The sequence below is a fragment of the Leptonotus elevatus genome, chromosome 8 (genome assembly GCF_054856555.1).
Source record: "Leptonotus elevatus isolate MCC_2025b chromosome 8, RoL_Lele_1.0, whole genome shotgun sequence".
Lineage (NCBI taxonomy): Eukaryota > Metazoa > Chordata > Actinopteri > Syngnathiformes > Syngnathidae > Leptonotus > Leptonotus elevatus.
Window position 1 is genome coordinate 9,545,905 of NC_141246.1, and position 20,653 is coordinate 9,566,557.

Below are 20,653 nucleotides of genomic sequence, written 5' to 3' on the forward strand. Positions count from 1 at the left end.
GTAAAATCACATTTTGTTGCAAAAGTGACATGCCATAATTTTGTCAAAAATATCCTACACGAGCACAGACTCTAAATGAACGGATGTGGTCTCTTTCGTTATCAATGGCGGTACCTTTATTTTCAAGGTAGCACCGGAAGGGACATTTTTTCGTCCATAGCATCTAACTCGTCATCGCATCACACCGAGATCGGAGGCAGGTTGATTCAAGCAGCAACTGCTTTGGACGGACAATGATGAGGCGGTAAAATACTCCACACTTGAACACACGTATATTCCGTTCTGTTTTTATTGCGACTACTGTGAAAATGACGACCACGACGACATATCAAGGGATGGAGCCCGATTCTAAAAACAGCTCCAGGTAAAAAAAATAATTTAAAAAATGTCCGCGCTTTCCATCACTACCACCATTATGCCGTTAGCCAGCCAGACTATAGCATCGTGAACATTCTAAACGTCCTCTTGTGCCGAACCCTTTGCCAGTATTTGTTTTGAGTCACATATAAATTAGAAACGTAGTCGCACTGCTAAAATAAAGGCCTCGTTGAACAAGCCTAAAAAAAAAAACCCAGCTACTAGCATTGTAGCACATGTCCCTTTGTACACCTTGCAGTCAGCTAGCCATGAATGAAAGACACCGGTATTTTCGAGTACAACTGCCTTTTCAATTCATCATTCACCTAATCCTACTGACCGATTTACTGTTTGTATACATTTTCATAAAAACCGATGCGAAAAGCAAACGATATTTTTGGCCTTCGCAGCGTGGGAAGTTCCAGTAGGGTGGGGCCACCCGTGTGGGCTTCCCCATCACTTACTTGAGAGAGAGAGAGAGAGAGAGAGAGAGAGAGAGAGAGAGAGAGAGAGAGAGAGAGAGAGAGAGAGAGAGAGAGAGAGAGAGAGAGAGAGAGAGAGAGAGAGAGAGAGAGAGAGAGAGAGAGAGAGAGAGAGAGGCAACAAAGAGGCCACTGTCCAATTTTGAAACTGAAACGAACGTTATGACGATGAAAACACTAGTTCATTGATTACATTTCATTTTTAAAGAGCTATACATTTTTTTTATACGATTGACATGAATGGACATAGTTTACATAACATTAGGTATGAGACGGAAGACGGAAGGATCACTGTCGTCATGAATATTAAGAATGTTATGATAATAATAAAAAGCGCTAACTTGATGTGTTTGAGTATTTGTTTATTTTTTGATGGTACTTAGTGTCAATTTGAGAAGTTATTGTTTGGCTCTTGTACTTGAGAAAAAGTAAAACAGACACTCCAAATGACAAACTGTGTCTCCAATAAGATGTACTAACCTTTATATTTCCACAAGGTGGTACTGTTAGGCTTGTTCCACTCCAACTTCATAAAGAGTGTGACGTAAAAAGCAGCAGGACATAACTGGCAACTGAAAAAGAGCATGAAGTTGTGGAGGTTTGACAGGCATATGACAGACAAAATACTCAACCAGCCATGCAGAAAGTGCAAAATGTTGTTACTTGGCCAAAGCATTCACACACTTGTCTGCTTCAGGAGAATAGAAGTCTCCTTCAGATAAATGTGTGGTGCTCTTTGCTATTGAATGAGTAAACACAGCGGCTGTTATTTGAAGAAATGAAGTAAAAAATGATGGCACAATACAGGTATTTTGCAGTATTTGATACATTGGACAAAAACTATTTAGCATTTTAATGTTAAACCATTTAAGATTTTAAAGCCTTCTTGTGAATTAGGTATGCAAATATATATTTATATTATTATTAATATATGATGTATTTGTATTAGAGACAACAAAACAGTTATTTTATTCATCATATATTTTAGTCAGATTCTTTTTCGACCTGGCCTAAAAAAAATCTATACTGGTCAGACCTTGCTGTATATGACCTTTGACCTTTTGACTCCTCTTGGTTGACACATGGTAGCATACTGATGCATGATACTGCAAATTTTTCTTCTCAGGGTTCTGCGTCCTCCGGGCGGCGCCTCCAACATCTCTTTTGGCGCAGACGCGGACAAACCTCCCGTCCGCAAAGACAAGATGGCCTCCAGCGTTTTTGCCGAGCCGGAAGACCCCTACGCTAATAGACGGAATAATCCGCCAGGTACTCGCCTTGAATGCAATTTTACAGTGGAAAGATGCAAAATATGAAGTAATCACTAAAACCCAACATATTATATGGGTTTAGTATTGCTTCTCCCGTTCCATTCCACTCTCACGGAAGGCGTAACAGCGTAACACTCAATCAAAATGGGCATGAGCTTTCACACACTCAAAAACATTTCCAGGACATATATGGAGTTTTTAAATCATATTGAACTACATTTATTAGGAATACATGATCATTTTTCCCCCTAAGATGATACCAATACCAATAATTTCCTGTTCCTCAAGACCGATAACTTATTCTATTCTAAATTTAGAATTGACTGTTTATTCGCCACTCCCAGGTGGTTACTGTAACCGACACAAAACAAAAAAAGAATAAATGTTGTTTATATAAACACCAAAATGTACAACCAAAGCATTTAACATCGAAAGTTTGCTAGCATAATGCTAACATTTAATGAGAAACACCATAGAAGGGCTAATTAGCAGCTACTTTAACACGCTGAGTACGGCTGGGAATAAAAGTCAACCAAGTTGGATAAGTTGACTTATATTTTCTGCCGGAACCATTTTGGGCCGAACTATTTTTTTCTCCAGACGCAAATTGGAAAGATGGCTGTGATCTGATCTTTATTTAATTTGTTAGTGCATCATCTGGTGGCCGAATGGCGGATGTTTTTGCTTAAAAACGTTCACTGACTTAGTGGGTTTTTATTAAATACAATACAGCACATTAAGCTTCCCCAAAAGCCAAGAAAGTAAATTCTGAATGTCCTGAAAAACATTTGGGCTGTAATTATTCCAAAGTGTAACCTTTTACTCGGTTTTAGGTGTTCATCACTTAACTAGTAGAGGGTAGTCATGCACTAAACGTGCCCAGAAGAAGACAGGAACAGGAAGTTATTGACCTCATGTAGCTAACAGCTAACAGCTAGCTCTAGCCTTGTTTACTCATGGAATAATGTCAAAGCATCGTCTGTAAGTGATTTTTAAGAAACGATTACTGTACATGTGTAATGTAGATATAATTATGTATGTGTAAACTAAATGATAGTGTTTGTTCACCTTAAGTGGTAATCACTAGCGCGCTAATGCTAATCGCGATTGCTAACCGTTTAGCATAAGCTAAAATACCCTTGTTTATTCATGGGATAATGTTGAAGCATCGCCTGTAAGTGACTTTTAGGACACTGTACAGGTGTAATGTGGGTATAATGATGTATATAAACTAAATGGAAGTTAGTGTTTGCATTATCCATGTTGTAACTAGTAGCTGTCATGTTTTCCTGACGGTGTCAACCACACTCACCGTTTCTTTCTGAATGATTGCATAAAGATCGCAACAGACATTGCATAGCTATGACTCGAATGTCTCAAAGGCTGGTCTGTCACGATGCCCGTCATGTCCACTTTTTCCAGGTGGGAAGCCGACAGGGGTCCTGTGCGGCGAGTCGTCAGCCCCCCTTAGGAGAGGCGCCACCAACTCTGTGAACTCAGCAGACGCCCCCTCATTGGTAAAGATGAGTTTCCTGGTCATGAGGTGCACAACAGGGAAGTGCAACATGCTGACTGAGCCAGTGCCAAAGCAGAAATGCACAAGAACTTACCTTTTTCAGAAATAGTGCAATTATTTAATGAACTTGTAGTTTATTATTTACATGGATGCAAGTACAGATAGGCAGTATTGTACACATCTGGATATTGTTTACTTTACTTGTCCTCTCATAGCAGTAAATTAAAAGACGGAGAAATGACAACAGGAAGTGAAATCCCTCAGCTTCTGCTTCACTAAACTTGCATTTGTTTACATTTTTGTCCTCTTGCCAAGAGTACGAGCAGGAAAATGGTGGGAACGTTTGCGATTGATTCAAGTTGTACAGGTCACATTGCGTACTAATGTTTGACTTTCAGTTTAGTCCCTGTCAATGATTACATTTGCAGATTGATTAAGTTTCAACATTGACACGTCATCTTTTTTTGTTGTTGCCAAAACCAAATGGGCCAGTAATTGTTTCGACAGAAGATAATATTAATATAATGACTATTTTTGATTCAAGTAAGAATTTCCATTGTGAGCTTTGATGACGATCCCGTTTTGTTTTAGGATAGAGACACGCCTGTATGTGACAATGGTGAGTATATTTCTTTCCCCATCATGTCAACAAACAAGCTTTGCCTGTTGCATGCACATTGTTATATTTCTGCCAACTTATGATCAAAACCATGAGGGCTGAATGATTTAGAAAAAATGATCTAATTGTCATTCCCCCCTAATATTGCAATTCCGTTTGCATCTGCGTGTCCAGGCAATGACACGGCTGAGGCAGCAGCTGCCCCCGAGCGTCAAGATGACGCCCCTCCAGCTGAGGATCCGGCAGCGGGACCACCCTCCGGACGTAGGAATCCCCCCGGAGGAAAGTCCAGCCTCATACTGGGTTGAATCGCTGCCAAGCAAGCCCACCACCACCACCACCCCTTCCCTATTTCTCCTTTCCTCCACACATCTCAAACTGGGACCCCTTCCCCACCCTGTAACGGTACCTCGGACCTCCCCTCTGATGTTTCCCTTAGTGCCAGTCCTCCTCCACATCTCAAGTGCATTGTTTTGATACCTCCTCGTTGGAACCATTTTGTACCGTTGTTATTTATTTTTGACAGAAGCACTTTATGTCTTTCAAAGTCAGCCGTTTGGTCCTTCGTTATCTTCACCCGCAGAAAGGCCGCAAGAATCTCATCCCCCCCGTATCAACGTACGGTAACTCGTCGACACACCCCCCCCCCCCCCCCCTCCCATGACAATGGGGCACAAACTGCAGGCGACGACACAAACATCAACAGAAAGCTTTCACTTTTGAATTTGGTTCGGATTTGAACCTCCCCGCATGCCCGTTTGGTCCTGAATCTGACTTACAAGTGATAAGAAACTCTTCCTGTGAAGCCTTTTTAAAATATTTTCCTGTGATAGAAACATGTTGTTGTATTGTGACTGCATGGCAATTTCAATCTTTTTACTGGTTATGGTATTTAAAAAATAATAATAATAATTTAAGAACATCAATAATCCCCAGTATTCCAAATTTTGCCTTTTTTGTATCGTGGCTAACCTCTCGATGTTTTACCGCTCATGTTCACTCTGAAACGAAGTGTGCCTCTTTTGCGTTTCAAACTCAGTCAAGGTTGGATTGTCTGGTCGCATGCAAAGCAGTCCTTGTTTTACATTGCAAGCCAGCAGAATGTTGTTGGGCCTGATGTTAAACAACCTGTCCTACATTTGACAAGTGACCTTATGACACAGCTCAGCCTTTTGTTTCTTCTGTAGATGTAAATGTTCATTATCTCACTGCTTCTATGGCCAAACAGCCAGATCGTTGTGTGTGACGTCCAACTGTCACGACTTCCGTTGGCATCCTGTGCTGGCTTTTTGTTGTTACTTTTTTGTCCTCATGCTGGATGTTAAAGTCGCTTGCAGACGTTTGAATTGAAGAAATGGCACAAGTGGAAAATTGACATTAAAAATCAATTCAGACCACGATTGTTTGTTTTTATTCGCTTGCGGGAATAACAGGAATTGAGACAAAATGCCAGAGGGGGAAAAAATGGAGGGCTGCAATGCTGGTTTAAAAACGCAGCGTTTCTCCATGCTCTTACAATCGTCTAGTTATTACAAAGGAATGTCAATTTTTTAAAAAGTTGTAAATTTGCGTGGATAAAATTGTAATGTCATGTGAAAAATCTTTCTCAAGTCATTCGACAATAAATGACCTTAGAAAGTCAACATTTTGAGAACAAAGTTGTAATGCTTCTGTATGTACCTATTTTTTTCATTTATATAATATATATATATATATATATAATAGAGCTGTCAAACAATTAATTTTTTTAATCAGATTAATCACATCTCAGAATTGAGATTAATCACGATTTATCGCTTAATTAAAAAGGCTTTTTTATCAACATTTTTTGCCCGCCAAATTTGAAGAGCACCTGGTTGTGTTAATTCTTTAGAAATTTAATGGTATGAGGACATCTTCAAAAAAATAAAATTATCCACTGCACACACTTATCCTCTTTTTCTAATCAGTTATTTACTTGCAATTTAAAATGGGGGGGAAATGACCCCAATATTTTGACGAAAAAATATTCTGAATGTCAAACACAAACATATTAAATGCTTTACTTTAATGCATGTAGTTATGTTTATTGCTCAAACACAACCTGTGCTACCTTTAACGTAGCCATCCGATGTCAAACTAATTTTTTGTGATTATGTAGATTATACTTTAATTGACAGCACTTATCTATCTAAAATTACAAAAAGAGGAAACTCAAAGTGCTTTACATGGGTTAACCCCCCCCCCCCCCACACACACACACACACACCCGTCACCCCCTACTCAACGGTCTTCAACTTCCACTGATCTACGACAAATCATTGAGGGTAAATGATTAGCTGACTCGTTCTCGTCCCGCTCTGTTTGGCCCTGCCTCTCTCAATTGTCGTCAACATTCATACCGAAAGTGAAAGTAAACCGGGAATTTCTATAGGCATTTTGCCAGTGAGCTCCGAAACCACAAAGAGTCTGGCGCTGCAGCTGCGTAGCCAAGAGGAGAGTGGAGTATTGTCGTCCGTCGCACACTGACTTCACGTCCACCCACGACCAAACGACATGCTTTAGGTGAGTCAGCGTGTTCACTAACGCGTGTTTTGATCCTTTGTGTAAGGTGTGTAACGTTTTCGCTTTAAGGGGGGACATTTACGTGCAAGGTAAACTCTCACTGCGTTTCAAGGAAAGCACTTTCGCTCGCGTGGCGCTTGTCATAAAACTAATTATAAATTGTTGTTTTTTATTTGTTGTTACATTGACAATATTTGTTACAGCATTGTCAATTGGTATTCTGTCAATAAAAAAATATATATATTATAAAGACTTGTCATGATTAGACGAGAGGTTTTCAAGCTTTTTGGGTCCAGGCCAGGGACTGCCATGTTTCAGGGTTTGAATCTCAATCCCTAGTTTTCGCATGTTCGCCCTGTTCTTTTGCGAGTTTTCACTCCATCTTACTCCCTTAGGTTCATTGACTGTAATTCACAGGGGTCAAACTCAAACGGGTATTATTATTTCCGCTAAATTCCTTCCTAACATAAATTCAATAATACTTGAATAATGTACTTGAATGTTTGGTCGCCACAGTTTTATCAGCCGGTCCATGTGAAACCATAACTTTAGCCTTAGCGTCGCAGTGTCATTTCGTGGGCACGTGTGGCTGCCAATGGAACTGCTTCCTTTGTATTTATTGACCATGTGACTTCTGACCAAAGCAGCAGGTTGAATTATGTCTGAAGTGTTTCACGTGCTCATATTCAGGCAAATTCTTCTGAACTCATGTGATGGCGCTTCACAGTGCAGATGGAGAGTGACCCGAAGCATACCAATGAGTTCTTAAGGCAAGAAAAAGTGGATTGTTATGCAATGGCTAAATCCATCACCTGACCCGAATCCGATTGAGCAGGCATTCCAGGCTTCAAATTGTAATTGACTGCAAAAGATTTGCAAGGAGCAGTGACTCACCAGTGAGTCTCTAATGAGGACAAATTATATTGGAAATGGCTGGGTGGGTTTAGCGGAAGTCATGATTTTTAGCTGCATCTTGGCTGCAAAAAGAGATAAGCCATACAAATACAAGCACAATCAGCGTGACTAATTTAGCGACCCCGATTGGTTTTGCGACTAGTTTAAAAAAACAAAAACTTTAAAAAAGTTTAGTTCCTACTAAGAAACATCCAAAACGAGCGGAATCATTGCCGTTGCAGTGATTCATCCACGTTTGTAAATTTTTGACCCAAGGTATGTGCTGCCAAGCCACAAATATTTAGTCTTAGCCAAGCTTCACCTGTACAACTGCACATGAGAAATAGCATTAGAGATGGAGTGACTGGTTTAGCATTTAAAATGATGCGGCATTATTTATTGGTAGCCACATGCAAGTTTAGGGTCCACCAGTGGACCCCCCCCCCCCCCCCCCATGTTTGAGAAGCACCAGATTCAACAGTGCGGGCATGCACTTGGTACAACTAGGTCACTTCGCAGGATTGTTTATCAGTGTTTACAGGCTGTGAAGTGAGGCATGAAGAGTAAAAATAACTTTGCTCCTCTTCAAGCAACTGTGTTCAGTGGTTCAAGTATGCAAAAGATCGCTTCATCATTTCTTTTAAATGTGACACGTTTTTTTCTGTGTATGTAACATTATATGTTCTGCGGATGAGCAGTTAGCATGTCTTCCTCACAGTTGTGAGTTTTGGGCTTCGGACTACACTATTGGGGGGGCTGTTTAGATGATAGATTAATGGATGGATGGATATTTTTGTGTGTGTTTTGCAGACATTGTTTTCTATTCATCAGGGCTCCCCCTACTGTCCTTTAGTCTAATTTAGCTTAATCCTGATTATTATTATTTTTTAATATAATAACAAATCACATTATTAATGGTCAGAAGTGAGAGAGGTCCACCTAAAAAAAAGTATGCTGGCAAAATGTATTTTCTGCAATTTTATTAGTGTTATTACTACTACATTTTATTTTGGATTGTAATTTGCATTTTTAAAAATGGAAATTATTACATTATTTTCAAAAGAGTATTCTCACAATTCTCACTGATTGTAAATAATAATAATAATTATAATTTTGTAATGTCAAAACATGTTTTGAATAGTGTTACCTTTTTCCTCAAACATAATGTATTGTATTGTAGTGATATTTTGATTTTTCTACAAAAAATATTTGTTAATATGATTTTATATATATTTTTTTAAATTCCGTCCTCCTTATTTAGCTTTTTTCCCTGTAACAGTATGACCTTTTTTTGTCATAAAATGAATTTGCATAACTGCAACTTTAATCTTTATTTTTATTATTCTTTTGCGACTTCTATGCATGTCGCCATGTTTTTCTTGTAGATGATGTATTCCAAAAAAATAAATAATAATAATTATGTCTGAAAAGTTTGTTGCAATCAGACTTCTTTGGAGGAAAAAAAATCTTATAAAACTCGGACTTTATACTTCTAAAATAATTACGACTTTACTGGAAAAAAATAACAACCCCACCTTTAATTAGATATTAAACTTTTCCCCTGTATTTGTTTGTTTGTTTGTTTAAGTAGCAACATCACCACCTCTGTCCTTTGGGGGGGGGGGGGGGGATCTGGTAAAAAGTCAATTAATTTAGATAATTATGTTTTTCCCCAAAAATATAATAAAAGTCTAAACACGCTCTCGTCTACTACTTACCTAAGCAAATGCAGTGAAATCATAATTACATTACAGTAAAAATAATTATTTAAAAAAAACTTCTAGGCTATAAATATAAAACAATTAGTGATGGGCAAGTATTGGTATCAGGCCGGTATCGGTACTCCGATCCGTGTGTCTGAAGTGAGCGGTTTTACCCGCCGAACAACATTTTTTAAGAATGTTACATTTAAAATTATTTCAACTTCAGTACACCGAAATGCTCAAATACCACAGCTTAGCTCGCAAGCGGGAAAACAACCCAGCACATTTTTTCCCTCACTTTTTTTTTTTTTTACTGTTTTTTATCTTTTTCCTAACACCACTGCACTGTTTAAAAAATACACAACTTTCATGAAATATTCTGTTTTCAGAACACTACATATTTTTTTATAATCCTAAAGACAAACACATGAAGACTAAACTAAACGCCCCCCCCCCCCCTTTTTTTTAAATCAGCCCAAAACATTTTTATGACATGAGCACTCCATCCCTTGAAAGAATGTGTGGTGTAGATGTTCCCTCTCAGCTGCGCTCTCTGGACACCGCTGCTCATACTCCATAGGAAACGGCAAATAATAATAATACTAATAATAAATAACAAGACCGTATTGAACAAATCAACAATGGAGGACGAGGGTCTCCTGTATTTACTTCCCTGATAATATGGAAGACAACTAAGGTTAGAAACAGTGGAAGGTACTGCAACATTAACTTGTTTGCTGCCTAAAATGTTAAATCAACCATATTTTATTTCCTGTTCGAAGTTTTTGCTTTAGTTTTCACCAATTTATGGCGGCTTCACAAAGAAAAAAAAGATTTGGCGGTATTTACCATTTTGGTTCTCACATGATTTTGACCTCAGAGCTTGTTTTTGGACTTTGGAAGTCTCATGAGTGAGTTGAGGAATAGCAGACGCAGGAAACTTAACTTCTTACTCCCTTCCTGTAGGTTGAATAAACTTTTAATGTTAACGGTCAGTAGCTTGTCGTTATTGTTTCATACGGTTAGTTTTTCCATTCTGTTGTAATATGCCGCCCAACAGGTTTAGTTATCATTGAGTTCAACTTTACTGTATGAAGTCTAAAGTACAACTGCCGCTCACTCATTATGTGCAACTTCCACGTGTGAAATGTGATTGCAAAGAACTAGTTTATGATGCGCATGTTTTGTGGATTATAATTGAGGAAGTACTAGTAGTGTGTATTAAATGGAAAGATTGTGGTTAGTACAGGATGCTATGTTTAAAGTGGACTTTACGCGACAAACCTGTAAAACTGGATTTTTTTTTTAAAGTAGAAAATAGAATGAAACGGTGGTATGCACCCTTTATCATTATCTGGTATTTATTTTTCTTCACCTCTTGAAAAGCTTAATTGTGATTCACCCCCCCCCCCCAGTTGCATATGTACAAGATATAGATCACATGAATGGTTGAAACATATTTGAAATAATTTACCTTGATCTCCTATTTTTATACCACGCGTGGCATTTGAACAGGGGTGTGTAAACTTTTTTTTATTTTATTTTTTTTAAATCCACTGTTGGTGTTATATTAATTATATTATATTGTAATTTCACATGCAAGTTATCATTTTAAATATAAAAATCTGAAAACCATAAATTAAGATGGAATTCACAAGAAAAGAAACTCACTTAAAAAAAAATAAAAAAAAGTAAAATGTCAAGCGTGTCCATAATACTCCCTCGAAAAATGCAAACAAGCCACCATCATACACATTAGTTACATTTGGACCAGTTCATGTATGAGTTGGTTAACATCTTGTCCATTTCTGATAAAATGCTTCATTTCCCTTACCAGTGCAACAGCAACTTCCCTCACTCAATAGGCAAATCTAATGGCCGTGCTTCAGAAAAGAAAAGTGAAAACAGAGATCGTTATCAGATTGCACAATAGCTGGAAGGGTGGCCTCTTTATGAACCGATCCAACTTGCCTATAAAAGAAAAGACACAAACAAACTTACAAATTCCACACCAGAGCCCAACTGGAAAATTTTACGTGGGGTAATACATCACAGCATGCAGTATCATGCCAATGCAAATTTTCCAAAGTAAAGGCCGATGTTTGTTTTATTTTGATTCAACACGAAGATAATTAGTCTGCTTTCATGGTGGAATATATTAATGAGAATATTTACTCTTGAGAGGCAAAGATTCTGAGAATTTCTACAATTTCAAATTAAGTAAGCTCTCTAAATGATTTACCAATAATAAAAACGAAATTATAAATGTTTATAATTGATAAGTTGTCGATTAATCATTGCTCCTATTACTTTAAAGCTTGTTAAGAATTTTCTCCTCAGGTCCCGATTTAATTTGGGGGGAAAAAGTATTTTCCTAATTTTAGAATACAATAATAGAAATAGATAACAGACATATAACAAAATATTACATTTTATATAATATATATATATATATATATAATATTATATAATAAAAACTTTATTTTTAATCGAATACCAGCGGATTTACTGTATTCATTTTTTTTTATTATTATCTTAAACATTACAATTTTTCTTTTCAATGGGGTCTTTGTTCCTTCCTAGGAACCAGTGTTTAAGACTGAGATCAAAACAACTCATCTGATTACAGATTTGCTACAGATTTGGTTTGGTGTTATGTGAAACGACTTCTCCCATGTCCATTCGCAGGTCGATGACAATGGCCTCCGCTGGTAACGTGTTGTGGCTGCTGATGATGGTCTTCGTTATTGGGCAAAATGCATTGAAATGTAAGTTCTGCTCTTACACAATCTACACAAGAGCATCTGGCGTATCTCATATCAGTCGTCTTTATTTTAACGCAGTCCAAGTCATTAGGCTAAGGCTAAAATCGTCACAAACAATGCAAAAAAAAAAAAAACAATGAGAAGAGGAGGGCAAATTATTTTCATGGCACTGTGACTTAAAAAAAAGTAATTTTATTTCCAGCAGCTTTCGTGACGTTGGACTGCAAGAAAGATAACTTGGGCCAGTACGGTCAACCGTCTGTCGTGGAATGCATGATCAAGATCTCACGGGAGGTGGATGATCCTACCGTGGAGACCGTTGTTTGGAGGAAAAACCGTTTGAGGGTTCTGAAGTTTAACGAGAACAGACTGGAGTCCAATCCAGGCTATTCGTTTGCTGAGCCGTCATGGAACAACAAGTCCTTGAACGTGTCCCTGCTAATCACCAACACCAGCGTGACCGACGATGACAACTACTCGTGCACGGTGATTACTGACAGCGGCTCAAACAGCAGATCAGCCAGCCTTCATGTCACGGGTGAGGGTCGTCGAACACAGCTGCGGAGCAAATTCTCCACATGCCCAATATTTCATTTTAATTTGGAATAAAGCCTAAAAAAATCTGGAGAAAAATAACTTTTTTCTATGACTATGACTTTATTATCATAAAAAAAAGTATATAAAAGTGTAGTAGTAAAAAGTCTTTTCAGCCATTTATGACTCGCACTTTTTGTACTTAAACTTATTTTGCTAAATTTGTGCTTTTCTTGTCTCATTACCTTACTTTCATAAAATTAGAACTTTTTTCTAAACGCTTTTGCATGTTTTTCTTATTATATTTGAATTAGCATAAAATTGCAAATTTCATGGAACTGTTTTCATAAAGCCACTTTAACGACCAAAAACCGAAATACAATATGTTTACATATTTTTATCATTATGACTTGATGCCAGTAAAATTTAAGACTTGCAGAATTCTCTTTTCATAATATTACAACTTAATTATTTTTAGTTGTATTATTTATTTATTTATTTCAATTAAAATTGTAAAAATCTGAATTTAATTTATAAAATTTCATTTAAAAACATTAAGGGGACTGAGTTTTTTAAGGGGACTTAAAAAAAAGAAAAAAAAGAAATATTATTTATTATATTTAATTTCTGTCAAATTCTGACTTTCTATAACCTTTATTTGGCAAAATTATGAATTTTCTCATAACATTATAATTTTATGCCCATAAAAGTCAGACTTTATTCTTTTAAAAGGTATTCTCCTGAATCAGGGGTGCCCAAGTCCGGTCATCGAGAGCCCCTATCCAACCTGTTCTCCCACATTTCTCTCCACCAACACACCTGATTCATGATCAGGGTCGTTATCGGGCAGGTTATTATTCTACAAAGCTTGAGCTGATGCGCTTGATTGGATTCAGCTGCGTCGGAGGAGAGAGACATGGAAAACAGGCTGGATAGGGGCTCTTGAAGATTGGACTTTTTTTTTGTTATATCCCAATTAGATTGCAACATTTTCAAATAATTCTGACTTTTTTTTAACTAACTTTTGAGTGGCAAAATAATGTTTTTGCTATAGATAAAAAATCGGAAATTGGGGTCGATCAAGAATAAAATTTAATTTATTTGCTTGTCTTAAACCACTGCTGACTTAAAACGTTAACATGTTCGAATACCTTTATTGAACTTTTTAAAAAATTAGCAAATTTTGACAATTTGAATGCGTTCTTTTTTTCTTTCTCTCTCTTCATAATACATTTCCGAGGTATCTGTTTGATACTTGGCATCGGCAGGTACTTAAAAACAAATAACTCGAACTTGGGTTAAAAATGGGATTGGGACATCCGCAGATTTTTCCTACCGGTCATAATCATCAATTAATTAATTACGTGCAAAAAATTGCAAGTTGTGTGTGAGTGTAATTCTCCTGTTCACTATCTCTCTCAGCCAAATACAGCAGACCCAGCATCCACACCACCCAGACAAACGCCACCCCGAACTCCGAAGTCACCCTGACGTGCCGCTCGGAAGGCGGCTACCCCAAGGGCCGATTGGGCTGGTTTGTCGGGGCCAACGCGCAGCAGCAGGACGCTGAAACGGTGAGCAAGGTGCTGGGAAACGGACTGTTCAGCCTGTCCAGCGAGCTGACTCTGCCGCTAGGGCGGGACGCCACCCAGTACAGCTGCGTGGTGTTCAACGCTAGTGGCGGCAAAGACGACGAGGCCATTTGGAAGATACCGGAGACGTCCCATGTTGCAGGTGCGTCAACACACGCAGTTTTCTGCTATTTATTTTCAAGAGCAATGTGTCTAAAAAGCATTGGCAGGTGATTTATTATGCACGTTTTTGCTTTTTCTTTGGCTTTTTTGTGTGTCCGACGTATTCCAAAATTTGGAGCATCATGAACAAGGTGTGTTAAGAGCGTGAGAAGAAGTTTGATTAATGTTGCTTCCAAATCAAAACAAGTTTTGCGTGGCTGTGAAAGACAAGTTGGAACTAGCACAGCCAGAAATGCAACCTTTCGCAGTACATTGGAAAAAAATTTTTTTTTAGATCTTCGCCATCATGATTATCATTTTCTTTTAATAATTCAATATGGAAAGTTCGGGAGAGTTACGAGTTCATCAGGTTTGCAATCTCACCAATAATTCTTGCCAAGTTCTATTAGTGGTGAAAGACGTTGGTGGGCGTGGCTTAGATTTCACAAAAGCTTGTAAATAAGGGTGAGATGAATGCTACAGTTGTACTTTAATCTGAACTGGACGGATGGCCGCAACTTTTGTTTTGCTTGCTTTTCTATCTCGTGCTTTATAGCTGCAGTGCATCACACTATATCTCTACATCAGATTCCTCTAGCCTTTGAATGTAACTCAAAACAAAAATGATCACATGCTGGTCCAGGCGTGATAAGTTCCTTTAATGTCACTCGACGAGTTTCACAATAACAAGGTTGCAGATTTTTTTCCCCCCGGAACGTCGACCATCTCATTACAGTATTTGCTTTATTTCTATGTTAGCTCATTCACTGCCATTGACGGCTTTAGACGTCAAAAATTAATTTGAACTATTTCTATTAGTTCAACATTTTTTCCACTTTTGTTAACAAGAGTATGAAAACCTAGAACTTTTTTTATTATACATTTAGAACAGATATAAAATGTATGATTAATCGTGAGTTAACTAGTGAAGTTGTGCGATTAATTACGATTTAAAAAAAAAAAAAATCGCCTGACACCCCTAATTTTTAATAATCTTTTCTCTTTTTTTTAACGCGTCAGGCGATAATTTTTTTTAATTGTAATGAATCGCATGACAAATTTTATATCTGTTCTAAATGTACAATATTTGTTTCTAGGTTTTCACACTCTTGTTAACAAAAGTGGGAAAAAAATGTTAAACTAATAGAAATAGTTTAAATGAATTTTTGACGTCTATAGCCGTCAATGGCAGTGAATGAGTTAATAATTTGAATTGTATTAAAAATTAGTTTTTTGTCTGATCACTCAAATTTATGAGACCAACTGTAGCTGTCTTTTGTATTGCGTTAGATAGTATACTTACTGTAATGTATTGTTTACCTGTGTAGGGCAGGAACAAGATTCAAAAGCGAACGGCTTGAATGTGGCTACAAAAGTAGGGGCACCGGTCGTGGTCATCGGGTCCCTGATTGTTGGACTGTTGCTGTTTCTGACGCTAAGGGGGAAGCGTTGTAGAAGTAAGTATACTGCACATAATTACACATTTTCCCCTCACAATTGTGATTGCCATTTAATATGCATTTTTTTTCAAGGTCCTCTCCCTATGTATTTTCTAACACGAGCACTAACTTAATTTGTGTTACAATAAACAAAATCCATAAATAACTAATTCAAAATTGCCGCATTTGCAATTTACTAACTACATTGCGATGTCGATTTGAATTGGATTCACATTTCAGCCCAACAGAAGGTCACATTAACAACTTGTAGGAAAGGAGGTAAGCTCATGCTGTAGCCACAGGCAGGTTTCCACATCTCATTCCATGCTAGTTCAAGCATGCTTTCAACTTCAGTAATGTTGTGCCAGTTTTGATCATTGTCAATGAGTTCCCAAGTGCAGCAGCCCACAATAACCTCAGATAAAGTATATACACGGAGTTAAATGGGGGTTATCCTTTCCATTTTGGACACTATGGTTAGGATTAGGTTTTAGTCCAGTTTACATCCCAAAATTCCCAGTAGCCTTAAACTGGTCTAATCTCCAGGTTACACCCCAGTTACGATCTCTGGAATAGTTAAATTTGCACTAAAGGCTCCTTTTTTTTCTTTTCTTTTTTTTTTACTATCCCGCTTTTTACCTTGATTGTAGGGTTAACGAAAATGGAGGGGGCCACAATTTTTCTTCTTTCTAACAAGATGCTTGACAAAAATTCCACTTAAAATATAGACAAAAATATGTGCTTTTGTTAAATTAAAAATGTCATAATACTCAACGCATGTATAAAAGTCCCAACAACAAAGAGTTTGAAGCAAACAGCAAAATAACCACATACTGTCATTTTTTTTCCCAGTGCAAAGGGCCCCGTTGCATAAAAAATTACCATTCAACGACGGCACAAAATTGCTGAACAAGAAACCAACATTAAGTGCAAGAACACATTTGGCTTTTTATTTTCATTTTATTTTTTTACATAAATAAATTTACCGACATGCTGTTTGTCCTGTATATCATTCCAAATCCACAGCAACAAAATATTGACCCTACTCATGTTGTAGCCTAAGGCAGTATAAGACCCAGCGTCAGCGCAACTCAGAACCGTATATAGAGAGAGTTTCAGCAGGGTAACAAGATGGCGTCCATATGTCATGTGACCAACAGTTGACCAATCAGAGCGTGACCGTCACAGCGTGAGTGGTCAACTGCTGGTCACATGACATATGGACGCCATCTTGTTACCCTGCTGAAATGGAGTTGGCCAAACTCTATATATACACGGCTCTGGCGCAAAAATGAGACATTTCTGCCATTAAGTGGTGAATGAAAGTTAAAACTACAGTTGATTACTGCATGTTCGAAGTTCAGTATATATAGATTTACATATTTGCCCGGTGGGCCGGCAGTAGTCTTCTGCCTAATCCAGTTCCCATCCTGGGTTAGGATATACGAATTTTGCGTTTGTCCAGTTTGGTTTAGGGTGTATTGTAGTTAAGTCACAGTTTCGATCCCTGGGTTAGGGTGTGGGAAGGGCACTTTCCTTTCTGGGGTTTGACTGGAAACCGAATTCGGTTTACGTCCCAGGATGTGGTTATATCCTCAGTAGCATGATGCTATTTTTGTTTCAGGAGAACAAGTTCCTCCACCGAGATCAGATCCAGAGCAAGGTAAGCTTTTGCAAATGTGACTCTTGTTAAATAAAACCATTTAGCGTGTTCTCACGTTCCTTATGTTCTTCAATAAAGGTTGTCCACAGGCTCAACCTTTGGTGAATCCCGAATGCCAGGAAACCAAGGCATGAGGTACAGTATTCATTATACCTAAATACCGACTTAGTTTAGCAACCATGACATTTTTAATGCATTTATATCTTTGTTTCAGGAGGCGCTGTCTACCACGTCCTACTGTCTCCGTGCCCCCCCCCCCCCCCCCATATTTCAATTATTTTTTCAAGATCCTCTTCCAATGTATATTTTTTTTAACAATTGAATCTACGCTCAGCAAATCATGACTCTATATGTAGCACCACTTGGACAACTAGCAAAATAAACTACTGCAGGTTTCCGGGTCCGATATGTATTCCAGACCATTCAAAAGTATGTGAATTTCCAAAATCCTAATTTTATTTTTGTATTCTATTAATTCCAGCAGATAAGCAGCGCCACCATATGGGCCCATTATGTGCAGGGAAACCATACAATCTTGTATCTTCGTACTGTGTGCTCTGGTAGCATGCAACAAATATTAAAAGATAAATGTAAATTTTATCGTGGCTCCAATCTAAATGATACGGTGTAAAATTGTATATCATTACAGCCTGTCCCGTGTTTCTTAACTCCTTCAGGCATTGGGCCTTATTGTGTTTGTGTATGTGCGTGTGTTTTTTGCTGCCCAAACATACGTCATCACATCGTTGACAACAGCGGTTTATCAGCATGTGCAAAAGTACACAATTCAACTGCAGGACAAAAAGGTTCATTATTAATTTCACACATAACTGGTCCTTGCTGGTTTTGTTTGTATTGTTTGAAGACACATTTTAATGAAAGTGTATTTGTAATCTGTACAGTTTAAAATTTTGATTTTATATGCAACACGCAATGCAAAATTTGTATCATATGGGAAATGTGGGTGTATGTTTTATGTACTTTAATGGAAATTGTAATGCACACAGGATGACTTTTTTTTTTTACCCTACTTTTTTCATTTTTTTAAAACTCTTAAGCGATTTGTTTGTGTATTAAATTGATATTCCTGCCATACATCATCAATCGTATTTGTCTTGTTTTTCATCTGGGAAGAGAACACCAGTGAGTGAAACCAGATTTTGTTCTTCCCCCCAAGCAACTCGTGACTGCCATCTTGTGCACAAATACCACAACAACAAGTTGAACCCCTTTTTTTTGTTTTGTTTAAATGGCAGGGCTAAAGTAAAATGTAATTTAAACAAAAACTGCCAATTATACAACTAATAAGAAACCCAAGTATGTATAGTGGGGGGGGGGGGGCAGTCCCGTGTACGAAGCATATCAGTACTGTGTATGCATATGCGCGTAGTATTGGAGCATAATTGCAGTAGTAGTATGTATGAGAGCGTTTCAATATAATCAAATCAAGGTGTGATTAATATGGTTTGTTTTGATTAGATAGCAAGAGCCAATGAATGGACTGAAATGTCATGTGACCTCAGCGGTAGTGTGATTGATTCTAAAGGGAAAAGATTAAGAAGAGCCGGAGTTCGGACAAAGTTCGATGGTTGCAGTATATTTGATTGTTTAACGACGGTGCAAACCCCAAGTATCGCGAGGTGTCGTCGAGCCAGCAGAGAGCAGTATTGAGCAGCAAATGGACGTCAAATTCTGTGGTTGGAGTTGAAACGTGTCAAACTAAAACGAAACACCTGCTTCATAAAATGTTTGCCAGTGTCGTCCGCAGCCGCAGACTTGGTAAGAATACGTTTGTCCTCGTCTTGTCCAATCACGTACGTTAGAAAATGACTAGTCCAAGTTGCGTATCAAATGGTTCTCAAATATAAGGACTGAAATTATTTCAACACCTGAATCCCACAAAGCAAATTATATTCAATTGGGATTCCCACGGAAAATATCCCCTCCCCTTTGATTGGTTTCGCCCACCCCCTTTTCTGGAATAGACCTCAAGAGCTGATTTTCAAACTAAAATTGAACATGTCACAAACCCAGTTGAGGTTTACAGTCAAACTAAACAAAACTAGAAGAATTACACTCTGTGTATTTAGAGCAACCGCATAGCTTAGCGGCATGGCTTATCAAATCTGCTAACCTAATGCTAATGCTAAATGCAGTAAAGCACGCAGACAGAAAAGTTAACAGTACTCAGCTACATGGGCGGATCTACCAGGGTGGCATAGGGTGGCAGATGCCGCCCTAAAAGAAAGCCTTGCCACCCCTTCTGCCACCCCAATTTGCATTTGTGCCTCAACAAAACAACTGCTTTTGTGAGTTCCACAAATGAGCTAAAGAGACATTCTCAATCTTCTTCACACTGAAAGGTAAGTCCAACTGAGAGGGAGTAAAGGTATAGCAGTTATAAGAGTTGTAACTCATGAAAATAACTTTGTTACATCAATAAAATCATCTCCATACCTGAAATGGGAACAGGTGTACTTTTAACCACGAATGCCTGTTGTCACAAATTGTTACACATTAACAAATCACGCGCCGTGGATTAAATATCAGCGAGCAATTCGCGCCTGTCCCGCGCACACCTACAGCAGGTCAGCGCGTGAGCGCAGAAATGATCAAACATGTTTTCTAGATTCCGCCCCTGCTCAGCTATTTATTCTTTATCCTTTGTGAAGAGCAACTAATATTATTAAGGTATTAATAAGCACAACCATCAAGTCACCAAGTCAGTACCACTGCACTTTAACGCAGCTTTCAAAACGAAAGCCCTCCTTTAACACCTCCTATGTGTACGTCATGGGGGGGATTTGGGGAGGGGGGGATTCCCCACCCACCCACCCCCTCCCTTTAATAGGCGCGTGCTGTCTTGTATCTCAGCATCCTCACTACACAACCAATCACGCCACACATCCCACTCTGTGTGCAGCAGGGAGTCACGCTCCAATTAGACCGTAAAGTGAGCAAGATTTCTTCCTCTGTTTCACGCGTGCAAGTGGACACAGGCAGCATGAAGAAAACTCCAAATTCAGGTAAGGACAATTGAAACTGACCTCATGAGATTTTATCTTATCCAATAGCAGATGTTTGTGTATAGTGTAATGCCCATTATAGTTTATTTCAGTCAGTGCATCTCTTT

The 20,653-nt window shown here is 38.2% G+C and overlaps 3 protein-coding genes across 6 annotated transcripts in view; all 3 read left to right on the top strand.

The window, feature by feature from the left end:
* The first annotated feature begins 115 nt into the window (after positions 1 to 115).
* On the top strand, positions 116 to 5,642 carry jpt1a (Jupiter microtubule associated homolog 1a). Of its 2 annotated transcripts, none has more exons than XM_086082647.1 (5): positions 116 to 244; positions 1,966 to 2,108; positions 3,533 to 3,627; positions 4,218 to 4,245; positions 4,420 to 5,642. In XM_086082647.1, the coding sequence occupies exons 1-5, from the start codon at positions 234 to 236 to the stop codon at positions 4,551 to 4,553; spliced, it is 411 nt and encodes a 136-aa protein (XP_085938773.1). In that variant the 5' UTR covers positions 116 to 233; the 3' UTR covers positions 4,554 to 5,642. The 2 variants fall into 2 exon arrangements, with proteins under 2 accessions (XP_085938773.1, XP_085938772.1); XM_086082646.1 differs by having other exon boundaries at positions 160 to 364.
* An 844-nt stretch (positions 5,643 to 6,486) lies between these two features.
* On the top strand, positions 6,487 to 18,620 carry LOC147169662 (uncharacterized). Of its 2 annotated transcripts, none has more exons than XM_086081730.1 (9): positions 6,487 to 6,551; positions 6,659 to 6,789; positions 12,075 to 12,154; positions 12,354 to 12,689; positions 14,108 to 14,419; positions 15,747 to 15,875; positions 17,482 to 17,520; positions 17,599 to 17,655; positions 17,735 to 18,620. In XM_086081730.1, the coding sequence occupies exons 3-8, from the start codon at positions 12,079 to 12,081 to the stop codon at positions 17,652 to 17,654; spliced, it is 948 nt and encodes a 315-aa protein (XP_085937856.1). In that variant the 5' UTR covers positions 6,487 to 6,551; positions 6,659 to 6,789; positions 12,075 to 12,078; the 3' UTR covers position 17,655; positions 17,735 to 18,620. The 2 variants fall into 2 exon arrangements, with proteins under 2 accessions (XP_085937856.1, XP_085937857.1); XM_086081731.1 differs by having other exon boundaries at positions 12,357 to 12,689.
* Positions 18,621 to 19,166: 546 nt separating this feature from the next.
* Positions 19,167 to 20,653, top strand: part of septin9b (septin 9b) — a 74,527-nt gene continuing 73,040 nt past the window's right edge. Inside the window, exons 1-2 of one of the 2 annotated variants that reach the window (XM_086082609.1) lie at positions 19,167 to 19,299; positions 20,444 to 20,546. In XM_086082609.1, coding sequence (XP_085938735.1) covers positions 20,525 to 20,546 — 22 coding nt within the window. In that variant the 5' untranslated portion in view covers positions 19,167 to 19,299; positions 20,444 to 20,524. Of the gene's footprint in view, positions 19,300 to 20,394; positions 20,547 to 20,653 lie in introns of those variants that run through there. The other variant, XM_086082608.1, reaches the window with a different exon arrangement.

Excerpts from the sequence above, each read along its gene's own strand:
- jpt1a (XM_086082646.1), top strand. The coding sequence starts at position 309 with ATGACGACCACGACGACATATCAAGGGATGGAGCCCGATTCTAAAAAC. Across the intron at positions 2,109-3,532 it reads TAGACGGAATAATCCGCCAG|GTGGGAAGCCGACAGGGGTC; the intron begins GTACTCGCCTTG and ends CACTTTTTCCAG. Across the intron at positions 4,246-4,419 it reads CACGCCTGTATGTGACAATG|GCAATGACACGGCTGAGGCA; the intron begins GTGAGTATATTT and ends CTGCGTGTCCAG.
- LOC147169662 (XM_086081730.1), top strand. The coding sequence starts at position 12,079 with ATGACAATGGCCTCCGCTGGTAACGTGTTGTGGCTGCTGATGATGGTC. Across the intron at positions 12,155-12,353 it reads TGGGCAAAATGCATTGAAAT|CAGCTTTCGTGACGTTGGAC; the intron begins GTAAGTTCTGCT and ends TTTTATTTCCAG. Across the intron at positions 14,420-15,746 it reads GGAGACGTCCCATGTTGCAG|GGCAGGAACAAGATTCAAAA; the intron begins GTGCGTCAACAC and ends TTACCTGTGTAG.